Source organism: Sinocyclocheilus rhinocerous, unplaced genomic scaffold (genome assembly GCF_001515625.1).
Source record: "Sinocyclocheilus rhinocerous isolate Xijiao unplaced genomic scaffold, SAMN03320098_v1.1 scaffold443, whole genome shotgun sequence".
NCBI lineage: Eukaryota > Metazoa > Chordata > Actinopteri > Cypriniformes > Cyprinidae > Sinocyclocheilus > Sinocyclocheilus rhinocerous.
Window position 1 is genome coordinate 132,764 of NW_015642822.1, and position 20,207 is coordinate 152,970.

The 20,207-nt window shown below is 36.2% G+C and overlaps 2 protein-coding genes across 3 annotated transcripts; one reads left to right on the forward strand and one right to left on the reverse strand.

Annotated features, from left to right (window-relative positions):
* The first annotated feature begins 563 nt into the window (after positions 1-563).
* Positions 564-6,563, forward strand: LOC107756664 (tRNA (adenine(58)-N(1))-methyltransferase non-catalytic subunit TRM6-like). Its single transcript, XM_016573860.1, has 9 exons — positions 564-897; positions 1,070-1,200; positions 1,288-1,397; positions 2,364-2,526; positions 2,792-3,117; positions 4,172-4,257; positions 4,580-4,682; positions 4,922-5,008; positions 6,101-6,563. Exons 1-9 carry the CDS (start codon positions 788-790, stop codon positions 6,263-6,265), a joined length of 1,281 nt encoding a protein of 426 aa, XP_016429346.1. The 5' UTR covers positions 564-787; the 3' UTR covers positions 6,266-6,563.
* Positions 6,564-6,648: 85 nt separating this feature from the next.
* On the reverse strand, positions 6,649-19,997 carry LOC107756670 (trichohyalin-like). Of its 2 annotated transcripts, XM_016573866.1 has the most exons (6): positions 19,917-19,997; positions 16,080-16,282; positions 10,627-10,673; positions 10,442-10,535; positions 8,266-10,052; positions 6,649-7,129 (listed from the first exon to the last, which is right to left on the reverse strand). In XM_016573866.1, the coding sequence occupies exons 2-6, from the start codon at positions 16,171-16,173 to the stop codon at positions 7,079-7,081; spliced, it is 2,073 nt and encodes a 690-aa protein (XP_016429352.1). In that variant the 5' UTR covers positions 16,174-16,282; positions 19,917-19,997; the 3' UTR covers positions 6,649-7,078. The 2 variants fall into 2 exon arrangements, with proteins under 2 accessions (XP_016429352.1, XP_016429353.1); XM_016573867.1 differs by lacking the exons at positions 16,080-16,282; positions 19,917-19,997 and adding an exon at positions 10,888-11,492.
* Between the last annotated feature and the right edge of the window lie 210 nt (positions 19,998-20,207).

Here is a 20,207-nt window from a genome sequence, read left to right on the forward strand (position 1 = left end):
ATGACATCACGTGATAATGCCATGATATAATCATTGTACATGTCCATGGTAGTAGTTTTTATTAGTATAAACTTAATGTGAAGTTCATTCACTTCAATAAAGAAGAGTATACATTAAACCAAGCGGCAACCTCCCGCTCTCTCTCCTGAAGCCAACAAGGAAGTGACTTCAACTGTAATTCATCGACCGGCCGCTAGAGGCTGGCTGCAAAAGGGAGTCAATCCCATAGACTCTCCATGTTAAAATGCCCAACTTTACAGCAGAAAAAAACGTTTACAGCCTGGTTCAAAAAATGATTTTGGTCTATATAGCTAATTTTGCCCTTCATGACAACTGTGAGGGGGGTGAATTTTTTTATAACATTTTCGATTATCCGGGAGTGACGCGCTGCCAAGATGGCGACGGCCGCCTCCGTCCACTTTTGAGCTTCAAAAACGCTCTTCGGAAATCTACGGGTGACGTCACGGACACTACGTCCATGTTTTTATACGGTCTATGCATTAAACACACGTTTATTTTTAACTGACTAAAATCGCTTTGATCTGTGACTTACTAGTCTTCCTGTCTGACTGTGGCTCTGGAAATCAAATCAGCGCTCGATTAACTGGCCTTTCGGAACAGGAAGTGACAGAACACACGTGGGGAAAGATTAAAGAAGCATCGCTTGTGTGAAATTACTGTTCTGTTTGCAGTCATAGACATTACCACTTTTGCGTTGGGTTAGTTAAAGTGTGAACTAGTTTCTAAATATCCTCCGGTCGATATTTATCCACGTCGATCGCAGTAAATGGCGGAGTGTGTAAATGACAGTGATGCAGAGAGCAGAATCAGTTACGGAGACTATGTAGTGCTGAAGAGAGGAGATGTCTTCAAATCAGTGCAGGTCGAAAATAAAAAGTGAGGCAAACAAATAAAACTTGAATTAAAGCTATATGTTTAGTCTAGAGGGCTTATCTGTTGGATGTGATAATTCATAGAACGAAGTCTAATATACACATTTCACTCCTGTTAAGTGCTTGTGCTCTCCTCATTTGCTTTGATTTGACATTTTGTGTATTTTGTCTCTCAGGAAAGTGGTCTTTGAGAAGCAGTGGTTCTTCTTGGACCATGCGGTCGGGCAGCTGTACGGGACCAGGTTTGAAATCGAAGCCGGCGGTTCTCTCAAACTCAAAGCAGCAAAACACACAGGAGACTCTTTGGGTAAATGATGCTGTGGATTTATGTCGTTATCTGTGGATTCATTCATTTTCTTGCTGATGAGATGATATTATGTTTCTCCTGTCACAGATTCTAAGGAAGCAGGCCAGGATAACAGGCATATAGTGGATGATGGCAGATCTCAGAAACTGACTAGAGATGATATTGAAACACTGAAAGAGCAAGGGCTAAAGGGTCAGGTATGTACCTGAGGAAAGTTGTCTAGGGATGCATGTTAACCAAAACTGTTCTGAGCTAGATTTTGTATATTCTGGTCTCAACGAGTCATAGTCTATGGGAATTTTGCAATTGAATTGTTAATTTTTTAAGTCCAGTTGCAAAAGTAACAGCCCATGTCTTTTCACTAGCTGTTATCTGTTCACAAGATATGGGCACCTCTAAAATTAAAGAATATAAAGTAATATTAATGAGATTATTTTTCAGATACCTCCCACCCTTTTTGATATTGCATAAAGGATTGATGTATAACTTTAATAATAAATAATTTTTTAGGTATTATGTCTAATAGTTGTTGTTATAAGTGCATGATATAAATATGTGAATACAACATGTTTATATTGTAGAAAGTTGTAGAAATATTTATGTACTTATTACTTATTTATTGTCTTTACTTATTTACAGTTCGTTCTGGTTCTCAAATCTGATTGGTTGAGAACCGTGAGATATTGTTTAAAACGCATTTTAACACGTTTAATCCCAATTTTTTCCCCAGACATGAAAATATCCAAATGATGTGTCATTAGTAACCCTTTGAAATAATCATCTCAGAAATGTATGTGCTTTTGTCATTTTTAGTTTATTATTATTATTATTATTTTATTTTATTTTTACAAATAAATATCTTTAGCTTTCAATTTATTTTTATTTCTATTTTAGTCATTTTATTGCTTCATTTATATTTAGTTTCAATTAAGTAACGCTATTTTTGATAGTTTTAGTTAGCATTAACAACACTGCGATTCTCTGATGTTGGTTAATGGTCAAATCACATGCAAATACACATAAAATATATATTTTTTTTTTAAAAGGAAGAGTTTTTTTTTATTATTTAGATTTGTTTGATTTTGAGTTTTTTATTTTAAAATTATTTTTTACATTATTATGATTTCCCAGTTTGGGAAACCCTGTACTAGTACATTTGAAAGCATTTATACTCTATTGTAAATATTTTTGTCTATTTTAGTCACCTGCGGTACGACACATTGGCTCAGATTTTGACTCTGGGTAACATCCACGCTGGCAGTAAAATCATTGTTTTTGAGACCTGTGCTGGACTTGTGTTGGGCTCGGTGATGGAGCGAATGGGAGGTAATCACACTTTACTTAAAGGGATCATTCACCCCAAAATGAAAATTGTCATATTTACCCACCCTCAAGCTGTTCCAAACCTGTATTAGTTTCTTTCATCTGTTGAACTTAAAAAGCTGTTTTGAAGAATATGGGTTGGTGACTTCCATAGTATGACAAAAAACAGTGGGGACCATCAACTGTTTGGTTACCTGTATTTAGAAAATCTTGTATTAGTCAACCACTATTACACTGTGCTGTTGATCCAGATGTTTCTGTTTTTCAGGTTTTGGCTCAGTGATTCAAATGTATCCCGGTGGAGGCCCAACGAGAGCCGGCATGGAGAGCTTCGGCTTTCCGTTACACTTCCATGAGACGCTGCATGAGTTCCCTTTATGCAAAGTTAACGCTCTGCTGGCAGGAAGCCTGGATCTGTCAGAGAAGGACGCAGATTCTGAGGCCAATGGCAGCAGGAACGGTCAATCTGAGCCCTCTCAGGAAACCTCAGGTGTGTCTGAGGAGAAGAGCTCAGAACCTCAGAGCATGGAGGTCAGCGTCGACCCGCAAGAAGAAATGAGGAGAGCGGAGAGAGAAAGACTGCGAGGACAGAAGGTAAGATTTTTCCCATGACTTTTATGTGCATATATCGCATCATGGTTGGGTGTTTCTGGAACTACTTGAATACTTACATTAAAAATTTTTTTAAAAATTATGATTATTGTTAAAAATTATAATTTTTTTATTAATAGTTTTTGTCATGGAAACTGTCTTGGAAACTTTTTCCATGCCTACATCATTAAACCTGCTTTTGCTTTTATTGTCGTCTAAGGCCAAACCTTTATAAAATACCATTTTAAAATACTAAATATAATTGAAATAGTTCTAAATATTAATAATGACTTTTTATATAAAATTATATGATCATTCAAACAAAAAACTAAAAAATATATATTTCATCAAAGACCTAAACTTTCCATTATAAAATATGAATTTAATTTAAATTATCTAAATAATAATTATTACTTAAAAAATTTTTTCATTTAAACAAAAAGCAAAAATTAACACCAACTATTTACAAATATATTACATTTGGTCCAAAACCAAAATGCCCCCTTTTAACATAATATAATTTAAATAATTCTAAATATTATTATTTAAAAAAAAAGTCATCATTTAGACTAAAGCTAAATAAACACAAGCTATTTACAAATGCATTGTATTTGATCCAAGCCCAGAACTTTCCATTTTAAAATAATATTATAATTTAAATAAATATTTTCGTTTAATAATTTAAACAAACAGCTGAATAAACAAACTAAATAAAAAACAAACTAAATGTTTATTTTTTATTTTGTACCCAAATTACAACTGTTCCTCTGTTGTGATGTCATTTTCACAATGATCAAAAATGTTGTTCTTTTGATAGTTTTCAAAACTCTACATCGTTGCCAAGGAGACAAAAGATTAAAAGAAGAGCAGCTTGAGGTGAAATGTGTGAAAAGGGATGTGTGAAGAAAACCGAACAAGCAAAAACAGACTTTTTGTGTGATGCCTGTATATACACTTCTGAACATTGTTAATGGGAAACTAGTCATGGTGGGAAAAGTGTCTTTTAAGAGTTTATTTTAAAATGTCACACATTTAATTGGTCTTTCTAACCTTACAGGCTCAAGAGAAAAAGGTGAAGATGGAGGAGAAGAGGAAGAAGTTAGCTTCAGCTGCAGCTCTATTACAGAGCAGAAATGCAGATGGGTATGTTTTGTGTTGTAAAAAAAACCGCTTTCTGTTATATAGCAAAAATATTATTTTTAACTCTATTGTCCAGCCCTAAATGCATTTAAAACTCATAAACATTTCAAATCTCTTGGTAGTCCATAGCATGATTAAGTGCACATTTTGTATATGATTTCAAAAGAGGAAAACATGCGACTGACTGTTCATGAAAGTGATGTATGGTGATATTGATGAGTCTTGACATGTCATATTATGTATTGATTTTTAAGATGTTTTGTATGCAGTCTTCCAGTGATTCACCTAGTTAATATGGGCAAGCTGATTGAAATGTTTGTTTCAGGTTGGTGATTGCTAGTCGCTTCGACCCCTGTCCTGTGTCAATGGGTCTGCTGAAGTTCGTAGCTCCATCACGACCGTTCGTAGTGTACTGCCAGTACAGAGAGGTAAAACGGATTGCTTTAGCAAGTGTTGTTCAAGAGGCAGTTCTTCCAAACTTGTTATTTAGCAAAATGTCTAAACATGTATTTTGCATGAAGTAGATTCTGCCAGTTGTTGTCAAGTTCCCATAGTACCATAAAAGCAGGGTGTACCATCGCTTTAAAAAGATTTGTATATTCAGTTTGAGTCAAGTGTTTTAATAAGTGCTTTCTGCAATATTTACTGTCTGATCTGGTTTGGACAGCCGCTGATTGAGTGCTACACAAAACTCAGGGAACAAGGAGGAGCAATCAGTCTCAGATTAACAGATTCCTGGCTCAGGCATTACCAGGTAATTCTCTACCTCATCCTGTACACAGACTGTTGTTTTTGCTCTAATGCCAGACTTTTTGTTATTAATCTTTTTTGTTTACACTACTGTTCAAAAGTTTGGGGTCAGTACATTTTTTTTTTTTTTAGAAAGGAATTAATACTTTTATTCATCAAGGATGCATTAAATTGAGGCTGCTATACAATAAACTGTATTGAGGCACTAAGACTTTTACACTGTTCCAAAAAAAAATACATTAATCCAATTAAATTGTTCTTTTGAACTTTATATTAATCTTGAAAAAATGTATGGCAAATATTAGGCAGCACAACCGTTTTAAACATTGATATAATATTAAAGGGGTCATATGATGCGATTTCAAGTTTTCCTTTCTCTTTGAAGTGTTACAAGCTGATTGTGCATAGATAAGATCCCTGAAGTTGCAAAGACTAAAGTCTCAAAACCAAAGAGATATTCTTTATCAAAGTTAAGACTCTGCCACGCCCCCCTAAAACGGCTTTTTTTGAACATTAAAGCATGTCAACATATTCTGTTACACCAAATACACAAAATAATGATCTTTAAAAAAGCATCATATGACCCCTTTAATACTAAATGTTACTTGAGCAGCAAATCAGCATATTAGAATGATTTCTGAAGGATCATGTGACACTGAAGACTGGAGTAATGAAGCTGTAAATTCAGCTTTGTATCACAGGAATAAATTACATTTTAAAATGTATTAAAATAGAAAACAGTTATTTTAAATTGTAATATGTCACAATATTGCTGTTTTTACTGTATTTTTGATCAAATAAATGCAGCCTTGGTAAGCATAAAACATAAAAAAAAACATTTGAACGGTATTGTACATCAAGTTCAAAATATAAAAAATAGAAATGTATTTATTTAATTTGCTCAGTTATGCTAAAATTCGCATTAGAACGGTTATTTATGTGTAAACCTTTTTTGTTGTATTTCCAGCAAAAACAGATACATTTTGATGTAATTACTCTTATATTAGATGACTCGCGCTGTGAAATAAGATTTTGTTCTTACCACCCACCCCTAGAAGGCTTTGACTTCTTATTCACTTCTGTATCATTGTTTCAGGTGTTGCCCAACCGGACTCATCCAGTGCTGCTCATGAGTGGAGGTGGAGGGTATCTCCTGTCAGGAACCACGGTCGCTGCAGACGCTGCCAAAGCTAGGAATCAGCACAAATCAGAGGAGCCTGTTGCCAAGAGGCTGAAACTGGATGAGATTAGTTCTGCCTAGGCAATTAGTTTAGTTTAACGTATTTAAGTGAGAAGAAACCAAATCAGTGTTGGACTCACACATTCAGCCAGTGCTATATTCTCTGTATGATTTGCATGACTTTATTATTCAGAGTCTGTTAGCTACTGTTTTTTGTTTCTTTTTGAAAAGATTTGCATTTAAGAGCTACAGAAATGTTCTCATCCTTATTTATTTTTTATTTTTTTAGCAAGATGTGGAGGAAGGAAGACGTGCTGCTTTTTCGGCATCCTCTGCACTTGGCGAATAACCAAGTTTTGCTTCCAAAATGCATCATTGCACAAGTAAACCGTATATTTATCTGTTTTAATCATTTTCAAAAGGTTTCCAGCATCAAAACACAAATGATAACTGCATTCATCGGCTTTGGTCCCATAATTACACATTTTATTAAATGCAAACAATCAAGTAAGCAGAGGTTCTGTTGAAGGTTATAAAGAACAACAGTAATTTTTTACAGTTGTAAAGTAGCATGCTCAAACATGCGGTCAAATTTGCAGTCAATAGTACTTGGTCATTTTGTTTTTTTTTATGTTATTTTAGAATGTAATAAAGAGAAAAATGATGCATATGACATTATCAAGCTTTTTTTTTTCCTTTTATAGACTGTCTTGCTTCTAAGACTCTCACATTAAATGCTGATTTACACTAATAACAAGTATAATGCAGTTGTAATCAGGTACGACATATAATAATTCATTCATCTAAAGCAGCCCAAGTAAGCACACATAAAGCGTACTGAAAATCAATTCAGGCAGCGTAAGAAGATGATGTTTCAGCTGGTTCTAGGAATGATTAAGTTGTCTCTTTCATCTGTTGATCCACAGAGGCCAGTTTCTCAAGTTCCTTTAAATGAAAGAAAAGAACAAGAATTAAATGCAGTACATACTTATGTTTCATAACTCTTTTAAGTGATGCTTAAAAACAATTGCCTTAATCAGTCCCCGGAGTTGTTTTGTGTTGTTTTTGCCGTTGTTGCAGTCTGGCATAAACTGGGTTGTTTCTTTATGATTGAAAGAAATTCGGTTGCTCTTGTCAATGAAATATCCTGTTTCCACATTCCCAGTAGGAAAGTTATATGGAAGTACATTTAGTTATTCAATATCCCTGTCATGATGAGGAATTATGCTCTTAGCACATCCCTCTAAACCCTTAAGTAAATGCAATATTACTTCGTAGTTTGCAGGTATATCAGATAACTCGGATGTCCTTGTAATAGCACAACATTTGGCTTAAGTAGTCACCGGAGAGATTCTAGGAGGTTATTGCTGCTTTTTGGTGCAGCTAGAGTTGCATGGTCTAAAGAACTGAAAGGAGAGTTACAGTCTACCCACGTCCTCTCTTAGTCACTCAACTTATCCATGTTGAAGTCTAGCAAGCAGAGATACTGAAAAGCTACTTCAAGCGGAAAATCTGGCCTTGTTTTTCAAGAGCTCCATGAAGCAAGTCTTGATTGTGTTAATGTTGTTCTTTGCTTCCAATACATCCCTGTCTAGTACTAAACGACTTGGGTGAGTGAATGCTTTCTTTATTCCCATTTGTAATTTAACATGTAGACTTTAGGGCTCAGTGGGTCCATTTGTTAAATTGGGATTGTGAAACCTAGTGCAGAGGTCTTCAACCCTGCTCCTGGAGTCCCACTGCTCTGCAGACTTTAGATCCAGACCTAATCAAATACACCTGAGGATTGCTTGAAAATCACAGGCGGGTGTGTTGTAGCAGGTTGGAAATAAGCTGTCCAAGACAGTGGGTCTCCAGGAGCAGGTTTGAAGACCTAGTGCATTGGTCCCCAAACCATTCCCGAAGTTTCCCTAACAGTGCACATTTTGAATATCTCTTATCTGACACAGCCGTCCAGTACCTGGTGTCTCCACGAACAAGTTTCTGAGTTGAATCAGAATAGGGAGACGCCAAAAATGTGTGTGTTGTCAGACAAAATGTGCAAAAACTGTGTACTGTCACTTGGACAGATCAGACCATACCTCCTCTGGTGTGAGAAGCTTCTGTTGGGGGACACCCTTTTCCTCCTGGGGTGACTCCTCCTGAGTAAGTAGACCTCTTTTGTACCGGAGAGTCTCGGCGAGGTCCTCTAGTTTATGGTAGGGGTGCTGGTCAGTACTTTCAGCCACATTATGGCCTCTTTTGTACCAGGCTGGATGGTAGTATCCTCTGTAAATCCATGGGGAACGCTTCTCATAGACATCACCTTTGTTAAGTAGACGTTCCTGTAACTCATTCTTCTTTTTGGTTAGGTACCTCAATGCAGCCTCCCTGTCCTGCTTCTCCTCTGCTGAACTCTGGTGCCCTTTCTTCAGCTCATCTTCTTCCTCTTGGCTAGTTAAAGGATGCCTCTTTTCATTAAGCTCATGGACAATTTCCTGTTTTTCCTCTTTAGGAGAATGGCGCTTGAAGGCGTTGTCTGTTGAGTCATGGAGACTGTGAGTCTTCTCTGAGATGGGTTCATTTTCATCCTCAAGCTCTATGGAGTCGCCACGCTTGTGATGAAGCTTCTTGTGATGATATCTGTGTGTGGGCTTCCAGATCCTTTTATCCATTTCCTCACTCTCCTCTGAGTCCTCATTCCTTTTTTCCAGGGGTCTTTCCTCATTATCCTCTTCAGATGAGTCCCGTTTGTGGTGTTTCTTATGGTGGTATCTATGGGTGGGTTTCCAGTATCGCTTTGCGATATCCTCGTCTACCTCTTCTGATTCTTCAGATCTCTTTTCCTGAGAGTTTAAGTCCTCATTAAGTTGCTCGTTCAGCAAGTGTTCGTTTGGCTTGTAGTGCCCACCATCCCAATGACTCCTTTTTTGGCCGTAGCTTGGGAAGTCTTCTTGACTTCTATCATAGTATGGTTCTTCAAAATCCTCATTCTCATTGCGTTTGTGGTGCTTTTTCTTGTGGTGGTATCTATGTGATGGCTTCCAGATCCGCTTCTCTCTTTCCTCACTCTCCTCGTCCTCTTCTTCTCCATCCCCATGGTTTCTTTTGTGGGTGAAACTTGGGAAATCTTCTTGGCTTCTATCATAGTCTGGCTCTTCATGTTTTTCTCTGCTGGTCTGAAGACGACTCCTTTTATATTCATATAGAGGGAAATCCTCTTGGCTGCGCTCCTCATCGGGATTATCACGCTTGTAAAGGACGGAAAAATTTCTTTTTTGAGGAAATTCCTCTTGGCTTCTCTCATCATCAGGATCTTCTCTTTTATGCTTGTTGCCTCTTTTATAGAAACTTGGGAACTCTTCCTGACTTCGTTCATCATCCAGTTCATCACGTTTTTCTTTGATTCTTCTTTTCATAAAACTTGGGAACTCTTCCTGGCTCCGTTCATCGTCCAGTTCATCACGTTTTTCTTTGATTCTTCTTTTCATAAAACTTGGGAACTCTTCCTGGCTCCGTTCATCGTCCAGTTCATCACGTTTTTCTTTGATTCTTCTTTTCATAAAACTTGGGAACTCTTCCTGGCTCCGTTCATCGTCCAGTTCATCACGTTTTTCTTTGATTCTTCTTTTCATAAAACTTGGAAACTCTTCCTGGCTACGTTCATCATCCATTTCCTCACGCCTGTCTTTGATTCTTCTTTTAACAAAACTTGGGAACTCTTCCTGGCTACGTTCGTCATCCAGCTCCTCCCGTTTGTCAGCTTTGAGAAGATCCTCTATGAGTTCCTCCTCCTTAACTTTAGACTCTTCTCTTGGTTTTTTAAGCTCCTCTTGAGCCGGTTTTAGAGTGTCTTCCTCCTTTTTCACAACTGAGGAATGACCTGATCCTAAATTCGTGGAGAGATAAATATGGGCACAAAAAACGCACATGCAAATGACTTGTAACTCATTTTCACTCCATTGTTTATACACTGCATGAATACATCCAATTATTATTCCACAGTCTTAGAGTGAAACCACTGACCCATAACAGTCTCATCCACCAAGCACGATGTACTGAGGTTAGAAACTGCATGTGACGATAATGTAGTCTGACTGTTCTCACGTTATATGTCCAAATGATAAATTTAATGGATTTAGATGTAAGATCAAACATGAGTTATGCTAGAAACAACCTGGATAAGAATTCTCCATTTGAGTTCATTTGCTAATAAATCAAATGTTCTCCTCAATAACGCAATAAAGCAACACAGTGTGAAAGTGCAAAGTAACGTACCTGGTGTAAGGATGTTTTTGCATTCTGGATGCAGCGGAGCATCATCGGTCTTATACAGCGCCTTTGAAAGGATGTAAACTAAACACTGGGTAAGCTGAAATTAAAGTATGTACTTCAACCAAAAGGAGTAGAACAATAAATGCATTGTTTGTTTGTTTTTTTTATAGACAGAAGCTACAGCATACCAGGTCCTCTCTTTGGCTGTCCTGCTCAACTGGTATGGACCCTCCATCTGGGATAGTAAAAGCCTTGAATTATATTTGTGCAAATCGCAATGCGAAAGCTTATTCATCTCGATATCACCAATTATCCATACGTTTTACTCGTGCAAAAACCGCTTAAAGAAAATTTCCATCGTGATCTACTATTTGTTCCGCAGCAAACTGTTTTGTCGCTGACCATGGTGCTGAAATGATTTATTCAATGATTCTTTGTTGTACACTTACCTGCAGCGAAGAAAACAACCAAGCAGACTAAAGCAGCAAACTTCATGATGCACACAGATGTTTTCTGCTCTTGATGTTATCCGAAACGGCTTTTGTCTTTGCAGTCTCAAGCAGCAGAGAGGAGCTCCGTTCTGCGTGCTGCAGCTCGGAGCGCGCGCTGCGTCTGTTTTGAGCTCGCGGTGGGACACGCAGGGTCTGAGCTCGTGAGTTGCTTACGTCACGACTAAAGTGAAACCTTAATGAGACCCCACCACCCCCACTTTAATGAAATTTTCTAATCTTCCACTCTAGCCTATGTATGGCGTTGAAAAGTAGGCTGTCATGTCGGTGCATTTATTTATATTTTTTGATTCCCATTCAGCTGTGTCAGCCCAGGAGTTTTATGTGTTGAGTTACATAAAACAGTATAGAGTAGGCTATATAAGTGTGCAAACTAACCCTGGTCTTCCCTATATATTTTGTGACTTATTTTATAAACCATATATGTGACCTTCCAGTCATTTGTGATACATTTCAGGCCAGTGATCTTGTGTATTTAGTCACAAGAAAAAATATAATACCAACAACTCAATAAGAATTCATTAAATCTCTGCGAGATCCTGCAGTGCAATATTATTCATTTAATTAATTGTTTATCGTATCTGAATAATGCTCATTGTAAATTATCGTACATAATAAACAATCTCATTTGAAATCGGACAGAATGTTGTGCAACTCTTAGACGCCCACTTCATTCATGGATGGTGTGTGTCATGAGGGAATTGTGAAAATGCAAACTAATGTTTTATGTTTTGTTATCAGTGTAACTATATTTATTAAACATGTTTTCCATATCATCTCTTAGTGTGCTTATAGTCACTATTAAAGTTTATCTTTCATTTTCTTAATGTTTCTTTAGGATGTTTTGTGTTGACTAACATTAGTTTGCACAAAATATAAGTATTCACCTTAAGAGTTTAGTCATTCACATTTATTACAGTACATCTGTAATTATTAAGTGTGGGTGACAGATATGTCACAGAAGTGACTGCTAATATAAGATGTATATAATTGCAGATGTTTAAACGAAACATTTTCTTAATAATCAAAAACTTAAAAGTATTTCTTATGACAACTCAACTTGCTGTTCGGCATTGCACCTGACATATGAGATATCTGACTGAGCTATGATACTATCAGGCTGACTCTGAGAAGCATTGATAAATGTATTTTCATTAAAGACAGCATAATGAGTCTCATGAATAAATAAGTGATAATTACATAGCCCTGTCTCACCATACTAGTGGATTTCAACATGCATTATTGTTTTGTGTTATAAACCGGAACACGAAGCAAGTAATATCTGTAGCATCCCATTATTTATCATATTTATTGTCATCTCTCTCCCTCCCCGGGGAAATCCGGACCTCTGGCACGCTTCGAAAACGAAAACACAACATATCCATCATGTTTGTGAAGCTCGAATGCAATGAATTATACAGACATCTTTCTTCTAAAGCCGAAATCTCTGCTCATAATTTATTCAGTCAAAAATAGAGTGAAGCTTTTGGAGTCATCGCTGCGCATATAGACATGATAAACAGGGAGCATAAGATGCAGGCTGCAAAGTGTAGGCTACCTAGTACATACTAGCTGATTTACTAATTGAGTTGAGCTCAGATGCGTCCCCCGAATATTGTCAGGTTTGTTTGGCTTTAATCAAAGACATTTGCATGCAGAAACAAAAGCAGTGGCCGACAGAAGATTCTTGGCTTTGGTCTTCTTTTTTTTTTTTTGGATCATCGGCATCATAAAACGAGCTATATTGCTGAATTTTTATTCGCTACAGCCTGTGGTCTGAGGCTGGGTGGTAGTATATTGTGTGACAGCTTCCTCATGAAACTCCAAAGCGCTTTGTCAGCATATACACCGCATATATGTCAGATATTATATATATGTCACAGTCTATAAAATAATGTGGCACAGAAGAAGCTCCTATTTTCTCCTAAATAAATACGGAGTATAAAAAATATTGTACATACACTCACTTTCATATACTAAAATGCTATATGACCATTAAAGGGGTCATATGATGTTGCTAAAAAGAACATTCTTTTGTGTATTTGGTGTAATGAAATGTTTGTATGTAGTTTTGTATATTTTTGAGACTTTGGCGCCCCTACAGTTAAGTGAGTGGAATTTCAGCTGTACACGTGCATTTGTTGCTGCCATAAGCTCACCAAACTTACATTCTTCCAGAACAGCCGTTTGGCAAAGAAACAGAAGCCATTCACCTCATTAGAATTCAGTGTACCATTAGAATTATTTTAAAACTCATATTTCAGTACATACAGTTTCTTAAAATGAGGATTATATCACAAACTGCTTCAGATCTGATACATGCAAAAGATATAATACTGTATTCGTTTGTTTTAACTCCTTTAAGATTTAAGAACAGCAAACTGCCACAGGTAAGAGTTATTCATTGATTTACAATATCAAATAGTAGCCTATATTTCATATGCCAACATGGCACCCTCAGGCTTTATTTATATTTGACACACAGATCATTTTCTTCTTGTGAGTCTCTGGTCTACATCAGACGGATATCCAACAAACAAAACAGGGAGAAATTAGGTAAAAGAAACCGTGACCACAACAGGTCTTTGAGCAGGTTTAGGGAGTTCAGGTGTTTTTATAGGGTAAATGGTGCAAAAAAAATAAAATAGACCCGCGTGCATTCTGTTCTAGTACAAGCACCGCTGCAGGTGTGCAGTGAAAGCACTGTTCTTTTATGCATTCACCGATGAGAAGCTGCTGCAACCTGCTCTGTGATCATCTGGGACTGAATAATCTCTTGTCCCATAACACACAAATATAGCATCCTTTTAACATAGATCAGGACCTCAGCAGATATCCCTGCCAGACCAAACCCTGATGTATTTTATTAAAAGCATCCAAATATAGATTTAAACAGCAATCAATTACTACACCTTTCAGAGCTGATTTGGACTTTTCTTAATGTAAGAGTATATATCATTTTCAATGATTTGAAAGAAGTGTATACTAATGCTTACCTAGGCTGCCTTTATTTTATCAAGAATATAGTAAAACAATTATATATATAAAATATTATTGCAACTTAAAATACCTGTTTGAATGTATTTTAAAATGTGACCAAAGCTGAATTTTCAGCATCATTACTCCAGTCTTCAGTGTCACATGGTCCTTAAGAAATCATAATAATAATATGCTGATTTGCTGCTCAAGAAACATTTCTGATTATTATCAATGTTGAAAACCGTTGTGCTGCTTAATATTTTAGTGGAAACCAAGTCACGTTTTCTATGACGAATAGAAAGTTCAAAAGAACAGCATTCATTTTAAATATATTTTTTGTGTAACAATGTTCAAGTCTTTACTGTCATGTTTGATCAATTTAATGCATTCTTGCTGAAAAAAAAAGTTTACAGTAGTATTTCAATTAGGCTGATCATGCAGGCAATTGTGTGTATTTATTAATGTACCACAGCATCTGATCTGAGAAATGCATATAGTAAGCAGATATACAATGGCAAAGTGAGACAGGCAGGTGCCGAGAAAGACTGCAAACATCTGCAATTTTCCAGCCTTGAGTCCTGTTCTCATTATAAAAGCCCCCGGGAGGAATATGTGTGAGAGTTGAAGCATTCAGACAGACTAGATAATGCCGACTACAATAGAGAAACTGAAGTAGACAGTAGAATTGCTCAGTAGAGAAGTTATTCTCCCTTTATCCACTGATATCGCTTTATATTTGATCTAAGACGCAGGCAGCAGTTTCTTTCACAGCAAACTTACTTTGGTGCAGTACATGAGCATCCAGAGAGAAACACTCGAGCTAAGTGTAATAGTGTGCGGAGAGGGTTTATTAAATAGAAATTTTGATACTTGACACTTGGGAACAAAAGGTCCTTGTAGTGGGAAAATTACAATATAGAGAGTTTTTCATTAAGAAGAAACTCCTTATCTTAGAAAAAGATGCAGTTATGGATCCAGTCATATCCAGAGGGGAAAATAAATGCTGCCAAAATAAATCAATTATATATACACAGTATATATACAGTATCTCACAGAAGTGAGTACACCCCTCACATTTTTGTAAATATTTTATTATATCTTTTCTCACACACACACAATATTTGTATCTGTATATATGCCACAATATATATACCAAGATCTAAATTGTACTGTCAGAATATCCAGAAATCTTTAAAAAGTCTTTATAGGTCAGTATCTTGTAGTTTTACTTTTTCAGCAGAGATGGCTAAGTGCCAATCCATCATTAAAATTGAATTCTTGATATTTTTATTCAGGTATTAGATTATTATGCACAGCAGACAGGATGTTACCAGCAAATTGACAATGCAATTTTTCGCCATAATAAGTGCAATAAACTACTTTATGCGGTAAAATGCTAAATATCTTTGCTCAACTTCTTTCAGTTGATTTTCTATATTTTTAATATTCATGTATATAATCAACACATAAATATGTGAATAACATTTTTATAGGGAAAACTCTAATATTAAATATTTTGAATAGTTTTTTATATATCTGTGTTCATTGTAATTTTGGTTAGTTTTAGTAATATTGCAGTGTGCTTTTGTCATTTTTATATTTAAACATTTCTATATAGTGTTTTATTTCAGTTTTAGTTATTTTAGTACATCGAGTTTATCTAAATGAAAATGTGAGTTTTTTTTATACCAGATTTTATTTTAGTTCATGTTTATATTATTTTAAGTAGCAAAAATGTTTTCAATGGTTTTAGTTTTACTATAATAACCCTGATGTAAACCAGTAGATTTGGTCACACTGGAAATCTGCAAACATGCAGCAACAGAAACAGTTGCAATACATTCTGCAGAACCATGTGAGAATAACTGTACTTTACAGAGAGTTCATAATCTCAGCCTCGAGTCTTTCAGATAATCTGATGGATTAAGGACTCGAGGGAGAGGGTGATGAAATGAGAGATTCTGATAAGCAGTATCTGCCTTACAAGACGATATCAGCCAATTAAGTGACTTAATCCAATCCTTCCAAAAGTTTCCACATCAAAGATGACCTGCTGATCCCCTTTAATTCATCAATTACCCTCCGAGGTCACGCTTATCAGCTGATCGCAGCCCCGGTGCCCTATCTGAAATCGATCAGACATCACTGATTACCTCTGCAGTCCTGATCCAGATGAGAACTCGCAGTGGCAGAGGTGTTTAACTGAGATCTGACATTTGAACACTGTGCACCAGACTGATCCCTCATGTCTCCAGGTTACGGATGTGATCTCCCATTTGGATAATATGATCTGAGGAGGTTATAAACATCAGCCTGGTGTTCCAGCATGACCTGCGGCATTCACTGCTGTGTGAAACTAAATGAAGAGAAAAGTATATGTTAGACCTGAAGAGATCTACATGCCCATTTTCAGTTATAGTCATAGCGCCACCTGCTGGCAACAGGAAGTGACATTTTTTACGTTGTAACCAACTCCTTCTAGAGATTTAATGACATCAACATTATATTTGGTCAGTCTAATCTAAAGGCCTTTGCGATGTTAAATTGTGAAGATCTTGAGTTTTAGCTAAAGGGCGTGTCCTTTGCGGCCTGACAAATTTAGGAAAAAGTTGTTGTAACTCAGCCATACAATGTCCGTTCTGCCCCAAACTTCACACGTTTGATAAGAGTCCTGGCCTGAACACATCTAAAGACCAATATTCCATTATAATCATAGCGCGACCTGCTGGCAACCAGTGTTGGGGGTAATGCATTACAAGTAACGCGAGTTACGTAATCAGATTACTTTTTTCAAGTAACGAGTAAAGTAACGCATTACTTTTTTAATTTACAAGAGAATATCTGAGTTACTTTTTCAAATAAGTAACGCAAGTTACTTTTTTTTCTCCAATTTATTGATTAATGTCCAAACTGCACCAAACTTCACATGTTTGGTAGGAGTCCTGGCCTGAAGACATCTGAAGGCCGATATTCAGTTATAATCATAGCGCCATCTGCTGGCAACAGGATATGTCACGTTTTACACTAACTCAAACATATACCATGTTCGATCTGCACTTCACAAGTTTGGTAAGAGCCCTGGCCTAAAGACATCTACATGCCAATATTCAGTTATAGTCATAGCGCCACCAGCTGGCAGCAGGGAGTTTGGCACATATAAATGAATTTGACATATTTAAATTTTTTTACAATAAATGCTTATTATTATTATTATTAGCATTATTATTATAAAGTTACAAAGGTGCTGTATAACCGCAATGACCCAGGAAAGAAACTTGGCCGTTCAACTTTAGTCTCTTGAAACAGAGCAAAATTAAGATTGAAACGAGCCCTCTGGCTTGTCCTTGTTATTCAATTACATGAATACCAGTCTAATTCTAATTCAGTGAACAGTCTACATCAGTTAGTCTTAAAAATGCCAATGGGAGCATTCAGAGTGAATCACACCACTTGTTCATGTAAATGAATGTGAACTGCATTTAATCACATCTCTCATTTTCTGATTTCGATAGCTTTTCGCATTGTGGTTATTCTTTGTGTGTGTGTGACCTACGACAAAAAGTGCAAGGGACGAACAAAGTGAACATGTTTCTGTTGTTGTGTTGTTTGTGTTATTCTGTGTATGTTTGGACTTCCAGTTGCGTTTATTTGTTCGCATGCATAGTTTGAAGCCTCCTCTGCTTGCCCCTCTCAAAATAATTGAAATGTGAAGGTCACATATAAAGGCTTGTCATCAACGTCTAGTGTCTGATGTGCAAATGAAGCAAACCGCATGCAGCCCTGAAGTGCAAATGGCCTCTGAGTGATGTCAGATCCATTATAATGGCATCTGATCTACATTAAAACACTTATGCTGCTGTTCACACTGGCAGCGTCTCTCTTTATTATTGATGGTGACATTATGCATGGCAGGCCATCTGCTGGATCTATACAAATTGAGTTTGATTAAGGGTTATAAAGTAAGTAATTTGACTTTTTTTTTACATAAAGGGCAAGAAAAACACACACACACACACACATAAACATATGTATGTGTATATATATATATATATATATATATATAATTTAAAAATATATATATATATGCATGTTTATATTTTTATCATATCATAAAAGTCTATTATACCCTATATAGTGATATTATTATTATTATTGTTGTTTTTATCCAATAACTTAAAGTTTATCATAGTTGGAGGTTGGAGTTGATCAAACTTGGAGAATTGCTTTAATAGCAATCATTTGTGGAGAAGTGGGACATAAAATGTCACAACATCCAAAAGACTTTTAACTGTGTCAGCTTCTACTTCTACTTTTTGCAGAATTGAATATCTTTCTAAATTTGGTGGTTCGCGAAATGAGGATCTGTGCATTTCTCTGCAAAAATACAAAAGAGCAAATCAGCTTTATTAGAATTGCTTAAAATGGTTGTTGTTCCTGTTATGTACAACACTCTCAACGTTGGTGAAGAAACCACAAAAGAGACAACTTTTTAAAACTAGTAGTCTGCTACCGGGATAGGACTTTTAGGGCCGAGGTGTGGCAGATCAAACACTTTTTTTTCTGAAAAATTCAGGTGGTTTTCAGTTCTTCTTACAGGGACGGCTCAAGTGAATGCTGATGCCTTGAATTAATCTTCACAGTATCTGCTCAAACTGCTATGAAACTCCACTGAACTCTGAATACATTAGAGGTACTTTGGTTTAAAGGCTACAAACCATGATCCTTCATCTTCACACTCACCATCTCTAGGAAAAAGATGAATGAATGTTGCAAACGTATGCATAAATGGATAGGCTACACTGCAGCATATGAATTGAGTGCCATATACCCATCGCTCCACTAGGTGAAGCTGTTCCTTCCAAAATCTGAAATCTTTTATATATGATTTCAACTTTTTCATTATACTAGAACCACAACCACCTCTTAGAAACGTGTAAATATAGAGAGAAGTTTATGTTCACCAAGACTGCAAATATTTGATGGGAAAATACAGTATAATATTGTGAAATATTATTACAATTTAAAATAACTGTTGCATATTTTAATATATTTTCAAATGTAATTTATCCCTGTGATGAAAAGCTGAATTCAGCATCATTACTGCAGTCTTTAGTGTCACTTTTAATCAACTGAATGCATCCTTGCTGAATAAAAGTATTCATTTCTTTAAAATAAAATCTTACTGACCCCAATCTTTTGAAAGGTGTAGTGTATATAACACAAAGTATTTCTATTTCTTGAAAAATATGAACACCCACCAGATTTAACTACTTGCAATTAAATTGCCCATAATTATTTAAATAAGAGACAGATCTTGCACTGGTTAAAATAGAAAACTATAAAAAATAATAAAATGTTAATGTGTGAAAAAGAGTTATTACATAAATGGATAAAAATCCAATTAAATGTTTAAAAACAAAACATATAATACCGTATTGGCCCGAATATAAGACGACCCTGATTATACACGTATACTATTCTGTAAAAGTTTCTTTGTATTAAAAGGCTTATTCAGACAGAAAAACCACTTAATCACATTTCCCAGCATATTTCCAAAAGAAGTCTTGAAACGTTGAAAAGTAGAACTCAGCGTTCTTTGTCACACATGAAAGTTGTCCAGAGTTCTCACTACTTCTCCTTTCTTGAAAGTACAAGCATGAAAATAACCAAGAAAAACATCATTTGTACTAATTGCATTCTGAAAAGCTTCATTATAAATATTTTCTTTTGTATGCGTTTGGGGGTGGAATTGGCACTGTACTAATTCACCATTTAAAACCGGTTCTAGGCACACACTTTATTCATTATCTGTCTATTATCTGATTCACAGGACAAATAGTGGGAGGGTGAAAACATGGTAAAAGAGAGAAAGAGACTGACTCATTAAATATTTATAATCCTGCGGTCTCATCCATTCAGTTGTGCTAATTCCCACCATTCACCATTTTGGAAGCAATAGCCCTCTTTTCAAAAGACCAATTGTATTTTACCTTTCAATGGCTCACGCAGGAACAGGAAGAGCTACCGGGGGCAGCAAACATCCATCATAAAGAAATCAAGGACACAGCAAAAGTAATTTATGACTGAAGAAATGGTTTATCTTTGCATTGCACGAATTCATGTCATGCTGTTCTGAACTTTCTCACTCTATCACTCTGTTTTCCCATAAACTTTTTCTTAAACATGCATGTGCCCGACTGACCTCTGTTATGCAACACAGAGTTCCAGACTGTGTTCTGTCCTGCTGAGGCACGTCGTTATGCAACCAGTTCTGCTGAAAG